The 15,767-nt window shown below is 39.7% G+C and overlaps 2 protein-coding genes and 1 long non-coding RNA gene across 3 annotated transcripts in view; 1 reads left to right on the top strand and 2 right to left on the bottom strand.

The window, feature by feature from the left end:
* cped1 (cadherin-like and PC-esterase domain containing 1) overlaps positions 1 to 9,300 on the bottom strand; it is a 15,828-nt gene extending 6,528 nt beyond the window's left edge. The window contains exons 1-13 of the mRNA XM_029426434.1: positions 9,234 to 9,300; positions 7,354 to 7,448; positions 7,185 to 7,269; positions 6,727 to 6,796; positions 6,513 to 6,660; positions 6,212 to 6,342; positions 6,021 to 6,093; positions 5,410 to 5,528; positions 4,540 to 4,570; positions 4,466 to 4,498; positions 1,292 to 1,404; positions 545 to 618; positions 1 to 97 (exon numbers count right to left, since the gene is read on the bottom strand). The exon at positions 1 to 97 is cut by the window's left edge and continues 90 nt beyond it. Of these exons, the coding sequence (XP_029282294.1) occupies positions 1 to 97; positions 545 to 618; positions 1,292 to 1,404; positions 4,466 to 4,498; positions 4,540 to 4,570; positions 5,410 to 5,528; positions 6,021 to 6,093; positions 6,212 to 6,342; positions 6,513 to 6,660; positions 6,727 to 6,796; positions 7,185 to 7,269; positions 7,354 to 7,448; positions 9,234 to 9,300 (1,136 nt within the window). The remainder of the gene's footprint in view (positions 98 to 544; positions 619 to 1,291; positions 1,405 to 4,465; positions 4,499 to 4,539; positions 4,571 to 5,409; positions 5,529 to 6,020; positions 6,094 to 6,211; positions 6,343 to 6,512; positions 6,661 to 6,726; positions 6,797 to 7,184; positions 7,270 to 7,353; positions 7,449 to 9,233) is intronic.
* wnt16 (wingless-type MMTV integration site family, member 16) lies at positions 9,191 to 14,844 on the top strand. Its single transcript, XM_029426439.1, has 3 exons — positions 9,191 to 9,389; positions 13,826 to 14,115; positions 14,201 to 14,844. The coding sequence occupies exons 2-3, from the start codon at positions 13,858 to 13,860 to the stop codon at positions 14,657 to 14,659; spliced, it is 717 nt and encodes a 238-aa protein (XP_029282299.1). The 5' UTR covers positions 9,191 to 9,389; positions 13,826 to 13,857; the 3' UTR covers positions 14,660 to 14,844.
* Positions 11,810 to 12,602, bottom strand: LOC115004768 (uncharacterized). Its single transcript, XR_003831877.1, has 3 exons — positions 12,551 to 12,602; positions 12,375 to 12,427; positions 11,810 to 12,247 (listed from the first exon to the last, which is right to left on the bottom strand). It is a non-coding gene; the product is annotated as an uncharacterized LOC115004768 (long non-coding RNA).
* Positions 14,845 to 15,767: the final 923 nt, after the last annotated feature.

Below are 15,767 nucleotides of genomic sequence, written 5' to 3'. Positions count from 1 at the left end.
TCCGCCCGGTACTCCTTCACCCGGGGGCTAAAGGGCGGGGTCAGAGTGAGGGGGGGGTCGGTGTAGATCTGACGCAGGTGGGGGTCCACACAGGGGCCTGAAACACACACACACACACACACACACACACACACACACACACACACACACACATTAAATACATAATAAAACTAAAGAAACTTTAAAACCTCTCACAGGACGTCTTCAGCTTGTTAACATCGGACGCTTTGTGCTACATTCAAGTGGTGTCGAAATAATCTGAAAAATTATTTTCCGGCTGTGAAAATTCACCCGAGATTAATAAACCTTTTAACATTCATTCATTCGTACAATCGTCATTAAAATGCATGTTGATAATATTTGTATGCAAGTTTTGCTACAGCAGGAAATTTCACGTCAAAATAGAAACGTTACATCAATGTCAATTCTTTCACAGAATGTTCTTTTTTCTTTTTAGACCCACATGTTCGAGGAGCCCCCGGTTGGTAAACTCTTGCTTTTAGTTGATCACATGTGACTTCAGCTCCAGCTGTGCAACACTCACCTCTACCGTCAAACCCATCCCGTGAAGAAGACAGAGCTGGCTCCTGATTGGTCCGTTCTTCTGTTTCATCAGTTCTGCAGAAAAGAACGTTGTCAGTTTTAACAACAACATTAATAACAGCAGTAAAATGTCTTGTTAAGGTTTAATATGTAACATTGTTGCATTAAAACACAAGGGATGTGTTATATATTTATTTAGTTGTGTTCTTACATTATCACAAATGTTTCCAGAGAAATGTGTCATTTTAACGGAGGTAGGTGCCGATGGTGGGGATGAGGTAATATTCCCCGTATAAAGCTCAGTATTACCAAGATTAAAGTCGTAAAGGTACCAAAAACTAACTTTACAGATTTAGAAAAACTAAATTACAAGACTCGGATATTCTCTGAGATTAAAATCGTACATTCACGAGAAATGGAAATCGCAAAAGTTGTGAAAAAAACCTCACAAACTGAAGCGGATGAAGGATTTTAGTCCTTGGATGTCTGGATCTTAAGTTCTCAGAGAAACAAGCTGAACAAATGTTTGCGGCAGCCGAACAGCGTGCAGGAGAAACTCTGATGTTTAACCTTCGAATCAGAGGAGAGAAGAACTCCCATGATGCACCGCTGCTGCACCAACACACCAAACTCCCATGATGCACCACTGCTGCACCACCACACCAAACTCCCATGATGTACCGCTGCACCACTACACTATACTGACATACGTGTATAAGCTCTCAGCTGATTGAAGGTGTTTCCTCACCTGTAGCTTTGGTTTCTCTGAAGCTCGTAGTGACGGCTGATCCTGATCAAAAGATCTGAGACTCTGAGAGGACCGGAGGAGGAGGAAGAGGAAGAGGAGGAGCTGGGATACAGCTACAGAGAGAACAAATATCAGTTTCATTCATTCAAATTTGGCAAGGCAGGCATAAAAACACTGTTTCTAAACGGTGAAAGGCCTCGAACATAACAAAACAACACGCGAGCAAAATCACGAGAGCGTGAATCCTGAACTAAATAGGGCGGGGGTCTTCAACGCTTTTAAGGACCACTGACTACATGTGTAATACATGTGTATAAAAACTGAGTTTCATATTAAACTGGGCCTAAAATAAGGTGCCATGTATAAACAGACCTTTTAATGGTGCATACAACACCAATAAAATAATAATATGCAGCCTTAGGTTATAGGTGGATATATTTTTTATGTGCTAATAATAGGATTAATTAATGTTACTGTAATGTGTATTTTATGTATATGACATATTTAAATTTTTGAAAAATACAAAAAAGTATTTCAAAACATTATGAAACAATAATATACATTAAACAAATTTACATTACATTACAGGTCATTATCCAGAGTGATTTACAGTGAACTAACCACCTCCCAGTGTTGTTGCCATTGGTGTTTTACATTCTTTAGTTCACTGTGGAGTGCCTCAGGGCTCTATTGTGGAATCAGTTTTATTGTTATTATGTACAATGACAACAACATGATCTGCTTCTTCCTTGTGATATCTTTCTGCGTTTCAGTCCGCCTGTATGCTGATGATACACTGCTCTACGTCCACAAACCATTAAATACTGTATAATAATCTGCAAACTTCCTCCAATTTATTTACAATTCAGTATCAACAAGCTGCTTGCAATAATTATTTTAATGCCGCTATCTCAAGATAATGAAATAAGGAACACTTGATCACGAGATAACAGCATGAAAAAGAAAATTCACAGCTTCTGCAACTGTCAACCTGAGTGTGTCGGACTGCAGCCTCAAGTTTAATATCAGCTGCTGAGTGAGTAAAAATCAAATGTTTTCACGGTACAGTGGTGGTGATGGTCTAGTGCAGGGGTAGCCAACGCGGTGCCCGTGCGACACTACGTGAGTCGCCCGCAGGGCATGCTCTGCTGATAACACTGGTCACCATGGAGCTCTGTCTAAAATTTGTATCTAATTGTTTTGCTGTTTTTATTAATCAATAACACTTGAATTATTCATTATTTGAAAATGACTATATTTAATATAGAATTTAAAAAACAAAAATGTTTTATGTATATAAGCTCTGACCCTGTAAGCTAAATCTCCATTTCCCTTTTCGCTGAGTCTGTCCCTGTAGTGAGTTCACTGTCTGTCCCTGTAGTTAGTTCACTGTCTGTCCCTGTAGTTAGTTCACTGTCTGTCCCTGTAGTTAGTTCACTGTCTGTCCCTGTAGTTAGTTCACTGTCTGTCCCTGTAGTGAGTTCACTGTCTGTCCCTGTAGTTAGTTCACTGTCTGTCCCTGTAGTGAGTTCACTGTCTGTCTCTGTAGTTACTTCACTGTCTGTCCCTGTAGTTAGTTCACTGTCTGTCCCTGTAGTTAGTTCACTGTCTGTCCCTGTAGTTAGTTCACTGTCTGTCCCTGTAGTTAGTTCACTGTCTGTCCCTGTAGTGAGTTCACTGTCTGTCCCTGTAGTTAGTTCACTGTCTGTCCCTGTAGTGAGTTCACTGTCTGTCCCTGTAGTGAGTTCACTGTCTGTCTCTGTAGTTACTTCACTGTCTGTCCCTGTAGTTAGTTCACTGTCTGTCCCTGTAGTTAGTTCACTGTCTGTCCCTGTAGTTACTTCACTGTCTGTCCCTGTAGTTAGTTCACTGTCTGTCTCTGTAGTTACTTCACTGTCTGTCCCTGTAGTTACTTCACTGTCTGTCCCTGTAGTTAGTTCACTGTCTGTCCCTGTAGTTAGTTCACTGTCTGTCCCTGTAGTTAGTTCACTGTCTGTCCCTGTAGTTACTTCACTGTCTGTCTCTGTAGTTACTTCACTGTCTGTCCCTGTAGTTACTTCACTGTCTGTCCCTGTAGTTAGTTCACTGTCTGTCCCTGTAGTTACTTCACTGTCTGTCCCTGTAGTTACTTCACTGTCTGTCTCTGTAGTTACTTTACTGTCTGTCCCTGTAGTTACTTCACTGTCTGTCCCTGTAGTTAGTTCACTGTCTGTCTCTGTAGTGAGTTCACTGTCTGTCCCTGTAGTTACTTCACTGTCTGTCTCTGTAGTGAGTTCACTGTCTGTCCCTGTAGTTAGTTCACTGTCTGTCCCTGTAGTTACTTCACTGTCTGTCTCTGTAGTGAGTTCACTGTCTGTCTCTGTAGTGAGTTCACTGTCTGTCCCTGTAGTTAGTTCACTGTCTGTCCCTGTAATTAGTTCACTGTCTGTCCCTGTAGTTAGTTCACTGTCTGTCTCTGTAGTTACTTCACTGTCTGTCTCTGTAGTTACTTCACTGTCTGTCTCTGTAGTGAGTTCACTGTCTGTCCCTGTAGTGAGTTCACTGTCTGTCCCTGTAGTTAGTTCACTGTCTGTCCCTGTAGTTAGTTCACTGTCTGTCCCTGTAGTGAGTTCACTGTCTGTCCCTGTAGTGAGTTCACTGTCTGTCTCTGTAGTTAGTTCACTGTCTGTCCCTGTAGTGAGTTCACTGTCTGTCCCTGTAGTGAGTTCACTGTCTGTCCCTGTAGTTAGTTCACTGTCTGTCCCTGTAGTTACTTCACTGTCTGTCCCTGTAGTTACTTCACCGTCTGTCTCTGTAGTGAGTTCACTGTCTGTCTCTGTAGTTACTTCACTGTCTGTCCCTGTAGTTAGTTCACCGTCTGTCTCTGTAGTGAGTTCATTGTCTGTCTCTGTAGTTACTTCACTGTCTGTCCCTGTAGTTAGTTCACTGTCTGTCTCTGTAGTGAGTTCACTGTCTGTCTCTGTAGTTACTTCACTGTCTGTCCCTGTAGTTAGTTCACCGTCTGTCTCTGTAGTGAGTTCACTGTCTGTCTCTGTAGTTACTTCACTGTCTGTCTCTGTAGTTAGTTCACTGTCTGTCTCTGTAGTGAGTTCACTGTCTGTCCCTGTAGTTAGTTACTGAGAGTCTGGATAAGAGCGTCTGCTGAATGACCTGTAATGTAAAGGTTTTTAATACCAGTTGAAAAGCTGAAGGCGTCTTCATCTGCCGCTGAAACTGAAACAGAAGAAGAAACTCGTCTTCTGACAAACAGACGTCATGTGTCCCTCTGCAGCCACCGTACTGACAGACAGACAGGGGGAGAGAAACAGACAGGGAGAGAGATAGGTTTTAAAGACATTTTAAGGACATGACTGTAAGAGTAATTTGTATTTGTATTATAATTATAATTATATTTCTGCGGAAAGAACATTTCACATGAGACTTAACTTTAAACATGAACTTCTTTATTCATCTAATACATCTGCTGAACAAACCCTGATTTTATAAAGTTTATTTCTAAAAAATGTTTTTAACTGAAATATTGTAGTCTTGGATATTACTTTTATTCTGTCTTGTTGAAAAACACTGAGACAAATACAAATTGTGCCATAAAAATATTATGTATAATATATTTTATTATTTTTCACTTTCACTGAGTTAAATCTTTAGTTCTGATCATAACTACAAATATGTATTTATTTTAACCCTTTAAATGTTTGTTTACATAATGCAGCTGTTGCTTTTTACGGAACAAAAGCAGAAACATATAATTATTTTCTATATATTAAATGTTGAGTTTATATCTTCCTGTCTCCATAGAGTGAAATGTGTGACTGATAATATAATAATAATAATTATATATAATAATAATAATAATAATAATAATAATAATAATAATAATAATAATAATAATAATAATACAGTTTGAGCAGGAAACCATAGAAACAGCGTGTTTTTGTCTCGATCTGCTGAAAACAGTAAAAAGTTAAATTCTGATCCAGATGTGAAGCTGAGATCAGAGAAAGATACATTCTGCTGTAATGTGTTTAATGAGTGTGTGTGTGTGTGTGTGTGTGCTGGATACACACTTTATACACACTTTATTACGCACTGATTATGATCACATGTTGTGGTCTCACCTGTGTCCCTGCGGGGGACAGGTGCAGGTGGAGCAGCGTGTCCTCAAGGATCTCGTCTCTGGTGATCTGTCCCTCAAAGTGTCGGCGCTCAGAGAAGAAAACGTCACATCAGTTTCCACCTGAAGGAGAAAAACATGCTGACCAATCACAGAGCAGCTGAGGACACGCTGACCTCTGGTGGCCTCTGCTGGACGTTTACTGTCAGTTCACCTGAAGAAGAATTGACATGGTTCTAAAACTACATATTATTATTATTATTATTATTAGCTTTATAATAATAATAATTATGTGTGTGTGTGCTTTTTAAAGAACAACAGGAACCCTGGAGAAGTGCTGTAAGAATAAAGTCAATAATTATTATTAACTTCATCTGACTACAAAGAGAATCGTGCTTTCAAAATAAAAGTCACTCCTGCTCAAAGTGTTTTCATAACAAAAGCAGGACCCAGATCAGAGGACACACACACACACACACACACACACACACACACACACACACACACACACACACACACACACACTCTTTGTATTATTATTTGGATCAAAACCAAAGATTCACCAACGAGAAGCGAAACATCTCACACAGCTTTTAGTCACAAAGAGTTTCTCACCTGAACTATGATAGGTGAGACGGAGCCGCTGAAGAGCAGAGTGAAGGTCACCAGCTGGTAACACAACACACACCTGAAACACACAACGTAGCATCAGAACACACACACACACACACACACACACACACACACACACACACACACACACACACACACACACACACACACACACACTCTGGTTTGTGTTTTACCTGCTGAGGGTTTGCTGCTTCTCATTGGTCGACACGGCCGCCTGCAGAACTTCACCGATCACCTTCTTTATTTGCCCCAAAGCATCATGGGAGGTGTTTGGGCCCAGCTGCTGCAGCAGGAAGTGTCTGAGCTGAGAAGATGTTTATAAAATAAAATGAAATGAAACAAATCCAAGGACAGGAATAAAATGTAAAAACAAAAAGTAAATAAATAAAAAAAGATAATTACTTTGATGATGACGATAATAATAACAATAATAATAATAGAAACATAACAAACATAACAATAAAGGTGTTGCACCTTTTTGGGTCGCCCTCCCTGCTTCTGATTGGTTGTCACCACGCTGATGTCATGCAGGAAGGAAGTCAGCGGCTTCACTGACGTCACCAGGACGTAAACATTCACCACGGCAACCAGAGCGGCAGGCGGGGCTCCGACAGGTGAGCGACTGTGAGACAGAAGCAGACGTTCAGACAGCTGATCAGACTTCACCTGTGATGCTCAGTGTTCTCACCTGTAGGCAGGAAGCTGCAGCTTCTGATTGGTCGATCCACAGGCATGTGGCCTCATGGGTAACTCAGATCCTGGAGTCAAAAAAACTTTATTTACAAACAATTGACACACAGAAGTCCCAGGTGAAGCTGTTTTTAAAGGACCATATTCAGAGAAAAACTAAACTAAAGTATTACATTTACATTACAAATATACGGGAAAAGAGAAATAAGTGTAAGTGTCTTAAATCTACCGCTAAAATCAACATATGTTTCTCGGGAATTTACTACTTTTTTTTATCACAAATGTACCATTTAACCCTAACCCTGACCCCTCCGGCTCTTTAATTCATTAATTATTTTAGCTATAATGTTATTATCTAATACGCTGTCGTAGCTGCGTGCTCTTATTTTGAAATGTAAATAAAATACCTCATCTAATTGGAGAACGGATCATGTGAACGTTTCCTGTGTGACTCACCTGTCAGGTGTGAGCGAGTGTAGAAGTGACAGAGACCTCCGCCTGCGTCCGAGAACGCCTCCATCACCGCGGGCAACCGGTTCACCTGAGGACAGACACACAGGTGAGTCTGCAGGTGACACCATGTGACCGTCAGCCAGGCTGTGATTGGCTCACAGGTGAATCTCACCGTCTGATGCTGCTGCAGGTGAGAGAAGGAGATCCTCCGCAGACAGCTTCTCTCCGAACTGCTGAGACAAAGCAACAGGCTCCACCCACTCACACCTGTAACCACGGAGACACAGACAGGAAGTTACACCTGTAACCACGGAGACACAGACAGGAAGTTAAACCTCATTATGTAAACACACATAACGCAAAGCAATTTTTTAGCGTGCCGACGGAATATGTGAAATTCGGGACCTTGTAGACCAAATGGAGCCGGCGCAGTCGAGTAAACTGTTTACAATAAATCTACATTTCTCACATTAAAGTGGTGAATTAACGAGAAACATAACTTTTATATTCAATACAATTAAAGTCGTAATTTTACAAGAAAGAAACGTGAAAATTCTCTGAGATTATATAATACAATTAGTATTATAATAATAATAATAATAATAATAACAATAATAATAATAATAATAATATTAGTAGTATTATAATAATATTAGTAGAATTATAATAATATTAGTAGTATTGTAATAATATTGTAGTATTGTAATAATATTGTAGTATTATAATAATAATAATAATAATAATAATAATAATAATAATAATAGTAGTATTATAATAATATTAGTAGTATTGTAATAATATTGTAGAATTATAATAATATTAGTAGTATTGTAATAATATTAGTAGTATTATAATAATATTAGTAGTATTATAATAATATTGTAGTATTGTAATAATATTGTAGTATTATAATAATATTGTAGTATTATAATAATATTGTAGTATTATAATAATATTGTAGTATTATAATAATATTGTAGTATTGTAATAATATTGTAGTATTATAATAATATTGTAGTATTGTAATAATATTGTAGTATTGTAATAATATTAGTAGTATTATAATAATATTAGTAGTATTATAATAATATTGTAGTATTGTAATAATATTGTAGTATTATAATAATATTGTAGTATTATAATAATATTGTAGCTACGCACGTGTTTGGCCTCGTCTATAATTCCTTCAGTAATTTTCTTAAAGAAAAAACTAAAAAAATACAGAATTTCGTCTGGAAGCCAACTGGAAGAGTTCTGAGGGGAAATGTGCACGTGCGGCTCTTCATATGATGGTGTTACTACAATAAAATGTACAGATTTCAGATCAATTTAAAATGTAGACTCAAACACAGCAACTCTTTACCAAGTTTAATTTATCCTCTGCAGATATTTGATCAAATCTTTATTTCGGCTCATCTAAGTCAAATTAAATAAATTCTATAAAGAAAAAAAAGTAATCTTTTATTTCGTCGATCATATTCCCTGTCAGCCTGTTTATTTAGATAAATACTGGAATAAATCATTTAAATAATAAACAAATGCATAATTAAAGGACCTCTTACATCATTAACATAGAGACAGTAAATACATGTAGAAATTAATTCAATACATTTTTTCATGTCCATTTTTAATTACCAACTTCTATTTATTTTTTTCAACATGTTTTTATTTTATTTCCGTATTTAATTCATTTATGTATTTGTTTATACATTTGTTTATATATTTACATATTTATTCCTGCATTTATTTAATATTGTATTCATTTATACAATTACTTATTTATTGATAATTTAGTGATGTTCCGTCCTCCATAGCATGTGAGCAATCCAAATCAGTATTACATTCTGGCATTCTGTTAAAATTGGATTTATTAAAATGAGTATAATATAACATTTATGTATTCATAAATATTCCGACTAGAGTCGTGCCCACAGATTTATAATTTTTCCTGCTGTCTTTTTGTTTCTGATGTTCATGCAGGTGGCTGGGCGTGAGCTCTGCGGCGGCCCCGGAGAAGCAGGGCTGTGCTAACCTCCCTCTCAAGCCACAAGCAGCGCGAGCTCTGCAGGAAAAAGCCGTTCCTGCTGCCCAGCATCCAGGACGGGGCACGGCTCGCCATCGCAGAGTGCCAGAGCCAGTTCACACACGAGCGGTGGAACGCTCCAACCAGCGACGAGCCGTCCGTGTTCGGATACGAGCTCACCAGCGGTGACGGGAGAGACTTCTCCTTCTCCTTCTTCTTCTCCTTCATCTTCTTCAGGAGGAGAAGGAGGAGGAGAAGGTAGAGGAGGGGAGGAGGAGGAGGAGAAGGGGAAGGAGGAAGGAGGAGAGGAGGAGAAGAGGAGGGGGGCGGAGGAGGAGAGGAGGAGGAGAAGAGGGGGGAGGAGGAGCTCTCCTTCTTCTCTCCTTCTTTTGAGGAATTCTTCTTCTTCTTCTTCTTTTCTTCTCTTCTTCTTCCTCGGGGGAGGGAGAAGGCGCAAGGGGAGAAGGAGTCTTGGGTGCCGTGCGGCTCTCGTCGAACTGAGGCGTTCGCTCTTTCTTCTTAGGGGTTGCGTCGGGACAGCGCGAGGAACGCCGTTCGCGTCACTTCGCCTTCGGCGGCTTGGACGGCGGCCCGGCGGCGGACAGTCGCTTCTTCCCGCTTCTTCTCCTTCTCCTTCTCTTCTCACCTCCTTCTTCTTCTTCACCTTCTCTTCTTCTTCACCTCTTATTCTTCTCCTTCTTCTTCTCCTTCTCCTTCTTCTTCTTCACCTCCTTCTTCTTCTTCACCTTCATCCTTCTTCTTCACCTTCTTCTTCTCCTTCTTCTTCGTCTCCTTCTTCTTCTTCTTCTCCTTCTCTTCTTCTTTCTCCTTCTCCTTCTTCTTCTTGTCTTGTTCTTGTTCTTCTTGTTCTCTTCTAGTTCCAATATACCAATAAAGTACACACGACAAAGATTTAGTACAATAAGTAGTATGTCAAATGTAGTATGCCAAAATGACCAGGATGTACTGCAGCACCGACCCACAATCCTTTGCACAGCGGATATACGAGCAAGAGGTCAAAGTTCAAGGAGCAAAGTTAGGACAGTTTGTCCTCATTACCAGCAGCACCAACTGAAAGTAAAGAGAGAAGGTGTGAGATCTGGAACTAATTTATTCTCCGTACGGTGGCCTTTTAAGGACATTTGAGACTCGAGAGTCTAAGTAGTTTAAAACAAGTTCGGCCTCAGTGCGTACGTCACCAGCACGACTAGAGTTTCAGCACATGGGAGGACTGTTAGCGTCATTGTGAACCGTTCGCTAACGTTACCTACTTTTGCTAACAAACAACCTTCTACCTGCCTCGGAGCTTTCAAAAAATCTTTATTGACAATTCTCAACAGACAGAACGGTCCACAGGAGCCGTGTAGTTTCTATTTCACACATTCAGTTCAATTCAAATCAAATGTATTTGTATAGCCCAATATCACAAATTATACATTTGTCTGTTTACAGACTGTACAGGATACGACACCCTCTGTCCTTAGACCCTCTGTCCTTACACCCTCTGTCCTTAGACCCTCAGTCCTTAAACCCTCTGTCCTTAGACCCTCTGTCCTTAGACCCTCTGTCTTTAGACCCTCTGTCCTTAGACCCTCTGTCCTTAGACCCTCTGTCTTTAGACCCTCTGTCCTTAGACCCTCTGTCCTCAGACCCTCTGTCCTCAGACCTTCTGTCGTTAGACCCTCTGTCCTTAGACCCTCTGTCCTTACACCATCTGTCCTTAAACCATTTCATCCTAAAAGAAACCCCATAATTAAAGGGGGAACATGTAAGAAACCTCAGGGAGAGACTGAGGAGGGATCCCTCTCCCAGGACGGACAGACGTGCAATAGATGTCGTGTGTACAGGATAAACAACATAGTACAAATACAACATTTGACAGAAATGATGTTGTGTTGAAAAAGAGAAAGTTTGGATGAATCCAGGAAAATGTCAAAAAGGCTTCCCGGTGTCCAGCAGGACCAGGGCAGCAGGCGCAGCCACGATTCCTGATCCTGACGTAAACTTTATCAGTGGCAACCTGCCACATGAGAGACAGAAACTCCGGGGATGATGCCCCGGATGATGAGTTAGTAACATACATTTACATAAATGCATACAGATAGAGAGGGAGAAGAAGAGAGGGAGGGGAGGAGAGAGGAAGAGAAGGAAGAGAGCAGGGAGGTGTCCCCCGGCAGTCTAAGCCTATAGCAGCATAACTAGGGGCTGATCCAGGGCAAACCTGAGCCAGCCCTAACTATAAGCTTTATCAAAAAGGAAAGTCTTTAGCCTGCTCTTAAATGTGGAGAGGGTGTCTGCCTCCCGAACACAAACTGGAAGCTGGTTCCACTGGAGAGGAGCTTGACAGCTGAAGGCTCTGGCTCCCATTGTACTCTTAGAGACTCTAGGAACTACAAGTAACCCTGCAGTCTGGGAGCGTAATGCTCTAGTTGGTTTATAAGGTACTATGAGTTCCAAATGAAACATTATTTCTAAAATTGTGCAGCGTGAACTCAGTTTAATCTTGCTGCCAATAAATAAACGGTTTTACATTCATGAAACTTTGATCTCTTACTTAATACTTAACACACAATGTGGTGAAGAATAAATACAAGACTTTAAATAAACCACGTGATCGGACCAAAGAATCCTGTGTCTAGGATCCTCAGTATTTTAAAAAGTCTTTACTAAGTAATTATTCCTACGCACATACTACTCAAATACTGACGTACTCACTAAAGTATTTAATGAAGCAAGTACTTATTTTACTCATTACTTGTAGTACTCAGTCTTATAAGAACAGTCTTCAAAGTTTTTTTAAAACACGCAGAATAACTTTTTACAGGATGGAGAAAAAAACAAAAGTGAAAGTTTGAAAACATCCTGAGACAAACGACAAAGAGAAACTTCGCAGGAACTTTAATTACATTGATTTCAGCCTGTTTATCTTCAGAGTAAATGGATAATAAGTGAGATGGTGAAGATACTCAGACGGTTTCTCAGTCACATTTGTGGATCACATGTTTTAAAGCAGGATGTTCGAAACATGTGAGACGACTTTGATCTGCAGACGAGAAGGAAACTGGCAAATTAGTCTTTTAATGTTACTGGTTACAAAGATTTTCATGTTCACAAACAGAAAGAAATATAAGTTTAATACAAAAGATCTGTTAATTAAATAAATGTTTTACTTTGAAATATTTAATGTCAGGGAAAGTGTCGTTTCCCCGATTTCTTTCTCCATCTAATCCGAGAGCAAGAAAAACAAACAAACAGCAGAGACAAATAAAAACAAACAGACTTGTTATTGACTTGTTGTTGACTTGTTGCAGACTTGTTGCAGACTTGTTGTTTACTTGTTATTTACTTGTTGTAGACTTGTTGACTTGTTGTTGACTTGTTGACTTGTTGTTTACTTGTTGCAGACTTGTTATTGACTTGTTGCAGACTTGTTATTGACTTGTTGACTTGTTGTTTACTTGTTATTGACTTGTTGTTGACTTGTTGCAGACTTGTTATTGACTTGTTGACTTGTTGCAGACTTGTTATTGACTTGTTGACTTGTTGCAATTGACTTGTTGACTTGTTGCAGACTTGTTATTGACTTGTTGCAGACTTGTTGACTTGTTATTGACTTGTTGCAGACTTGTTATTGACTTGTTGACTTGTTGCAGACTTGTTATTGACTTGTTGACTTGTTGCAATTGACTTGTTGACTTGTTGCAGACTTGTTATTGACTTGTTGACTTGTTGCAATTGACTTGTTGACTTGTTGCAGACTTGTTATTGACTTGTTGACTTGTTATTGACTTGTTGCAGACTTGTTATTGACTTGTTGACTTGTTGCAGACTTGTTGTTGACTTGTTGCAGTCTTGTTGTTGACTTGTTGCAGACTTGTTGCAGTCTTGTTGTTGACTTGTTGCAGACTTGTTGTTGACTTGTTGCAGATGTGTTGTTGACTTGTTGTTGACTTGTTGCAGTCTTGTTGTTGACTTGTTGCAGACTTGTTGTTGACTTGTTGCAGATGTGTTGTTGACTTGTTGCAGACTTGTTGTTGACTTGTTGCAATCTTGTTGTTGACTTGTTATTGACTTATTGCAGTGTTGACGTGTCCTTGGGCACGATACTGAACCCCAAATTGCTCCCGATGGCCAACGGTGTGTGAGTGTGTGTGAATGGTTATCACGACTGACAAGCTGATGTGCACCTTGTATGGTCCTGACTCTGTATGAATGTGTGTGAATGGGTGAATGACATGTGTTGTAAAGCGCCTTGAGGGATCATAAAGATTGTGTCCATTTACCATTCTTATTGACTTGTTGCGGACTTGTTGTTGACTTGTTGGTCTTGACTCGGGTTATATGTCGCTAACACACGGGGCTAGCCCCAACAGCTAGCGTTAGCATTAAATTCGGGGTGGGATCTGTTCATGTATGGTGTAACTAATGTTGGCCCCTTTTAGTTTTTGTTGTTTGGAGTGGACACAGCACTATTTTCTTTTTCTAGGATCACACTACAATGTGGATCATTCGCACCAGAACAGGTGTATTTGCTTATTGCATTGTTGAGAAACGGCTTTTAGTGTGATTTGGGGTTCTTCCTCTTGAATATGGACCTGATGATGTATCTCCCTTCCTGTAGGAACTAAAGAAACAGCGTTCATCCATGCGGTGATGGCGGCGGGGCTGGTCCACGCCGTCACGCGCTCCTGCAGTCAGGGCAACATGACGGAGTGCGGCTGCGACGCTCGGCTGCAGGGCGGCGGCTCGCCGGAGGAGGGCTGGCACTGGGGCGGCTGCTCGGACCACATCCAGTACGGGATCTGGTTCAGCCGCAAGTTCATCGACAACGCCGTCAAGAACACGTCGACACCCAGCGGAGGATACACGCTGAGCACCTCGAACCAGCACAACAGCGAGGCCGGACGGCAGGTGAGAACCACAGGAAGCAAGTTTTGTATCCTCAAAGTTCAAACATCGTACTTAATGATCAGTGTTCTTCTTCTCTGTCCTTCAGGCAATTGTCCGGACGATGTCGACACACTGTCGTTGTCACGGCGTCTCCGGCTCCTGTGCGGTAAAGACATGTTGGAAGACAGTGGCGCCATTTGAGCATGTTGGCGTGTACCTGAAGGAGGAGTACGAGCGCAGCGTGCAGGTGTCGGACCGCTCGAAGAAGAAGACGAGGAGGAAGGATCAGCGCCACCTCTCCGTCGACACGCAGCAGCTCATCTTCTTCAATAAGTCTCTAAACTACTGCCTGGAGGACCGGCGGCGGGGCGTCGCCGGTACCAGAGGACGTCGCTGCAACCGGACGTCCACCGGCTCCGACAGCTGCATCCTGCTGTGCTGCGGCCGAGGCTACAACACTCACCTGGTGAGACACGTCCAGCGCTGCGAGTGCAAGTTCGTCTGGTGCTGCTACGTCCGCTGCAGGCGCTGCGAGAGCATGAACGACATGCACACTTGTAAATAAATAAACACGGGACACACCTGGACATAAAGACAAGAACACCTGGACATAAAGACAGGGACACCTGGACATAAATAAAGACAAGAACACTAAAAAAAATGACTTGAGTATCAATAAATAAATAAATACATAAATAAATAAATAGAGGAATAAGTACGGAATTAAATAAATAAAAACAACTACAGGAATAAATTAATAAACATAAATAAAATAAATAAAAGTAATACGGAAATAAAAGAATTAATGTAAAAATAAATGCAACGAATAATATGCATAAATAAATAAAATAACAAAAAATAAATGTCGAAATAAGTACAAGAATAAATGGATAAATAAATACAAATTGATAATAATAAACAGAAGATAAATAAATACCTTATATTTATTTATACATTTTTGTACAACTGCATTTATGTATTCATTCATTCACCTTATATTTATTTATTTATGCATTTATTTATATTAGTATATATTTAGGCTATTTATTTCCGTATTTATTGCACCATTTATTCATACTTTAATTTAGTTCTGTATTTATTTATTTCCGTATTGATTAGGTGAGTTTCTGTCCTCCATGGGCCACACTAACGGTGCGTTCATGTGCTCCTCTAGTCCCAGTGTGTTCCTGAGCTGAGTGGAAACAACATGATACAAAGATTTGTTGGATTTTATTGCTCAGAGCGTTAAATTAAATATTTTAGAGTTAAAACAGATCATTTCTTGTTAATTCTGAATTTTCTTTCTGGTTGAATCTTTATTCTGTTTTTAAAATGAATTTATTCTGCAGAACTTAAAGTGTTAAATCAACAATTTAAAGATTCAAATTCAAACCTTTTACGAATAATTGTTAATAATTGTTTTTTATAAATGAATATAAAAATGAAATGTTTTTGTATTTTATTTTTTGGCAATAAAGATTTATTTATGTTTAATACCTATATTTATATGTGATCAAGTTATATGACTATGAACCCCCCACCCCCCACCCCCCAGACTTCACTGAGGTAACAATGAATTTAGCATTTAATAATACATATCTGAAATAATAGGAAAGAAATATGGAATAAATAAAACAAAGAATGTGGAAAAATAAAAATAATAATTTTCATAT

Source organism: Cottoperca gobio, unplaced genomic scaffold (genome assembly GCF_900634415.1).
Source record: "Cottoperca gobio unplaced genomic scaffold, fCotGob3.1 fCotGob3_184arrow_ctg1, whole genome shotgun sequence".
NCBI lineage: Eukaryota > Metazoa > Chordata > Actinopteri > Perciformes > Bovichtidae > Cottoperca > Cottoperca gobio.
Note: the sequence above shows the minus strand (reverse complement) of the source record. Positions and strands in the feature narration are given on the sequence as shown.

What these genes read in the sequence shown, in the direction of transcription:
- wnt16 (XM_029426439.1), top strand. Translation starts at nt 13,858, where the DNA reads ATGGCGGCGGGGCTGGTCCACGCCGTCACGCGCTCCTGCAGTCAGGGC. An exon ending in ACAGCGAGGCCGGACGGCAG is followed by an intron (nt 14,116 to 14,200) that starts GTGAGAACCACA and finishes TCTGTCCTTCAG; the next exon opens with GCAATTGTCCGGACGATGTC.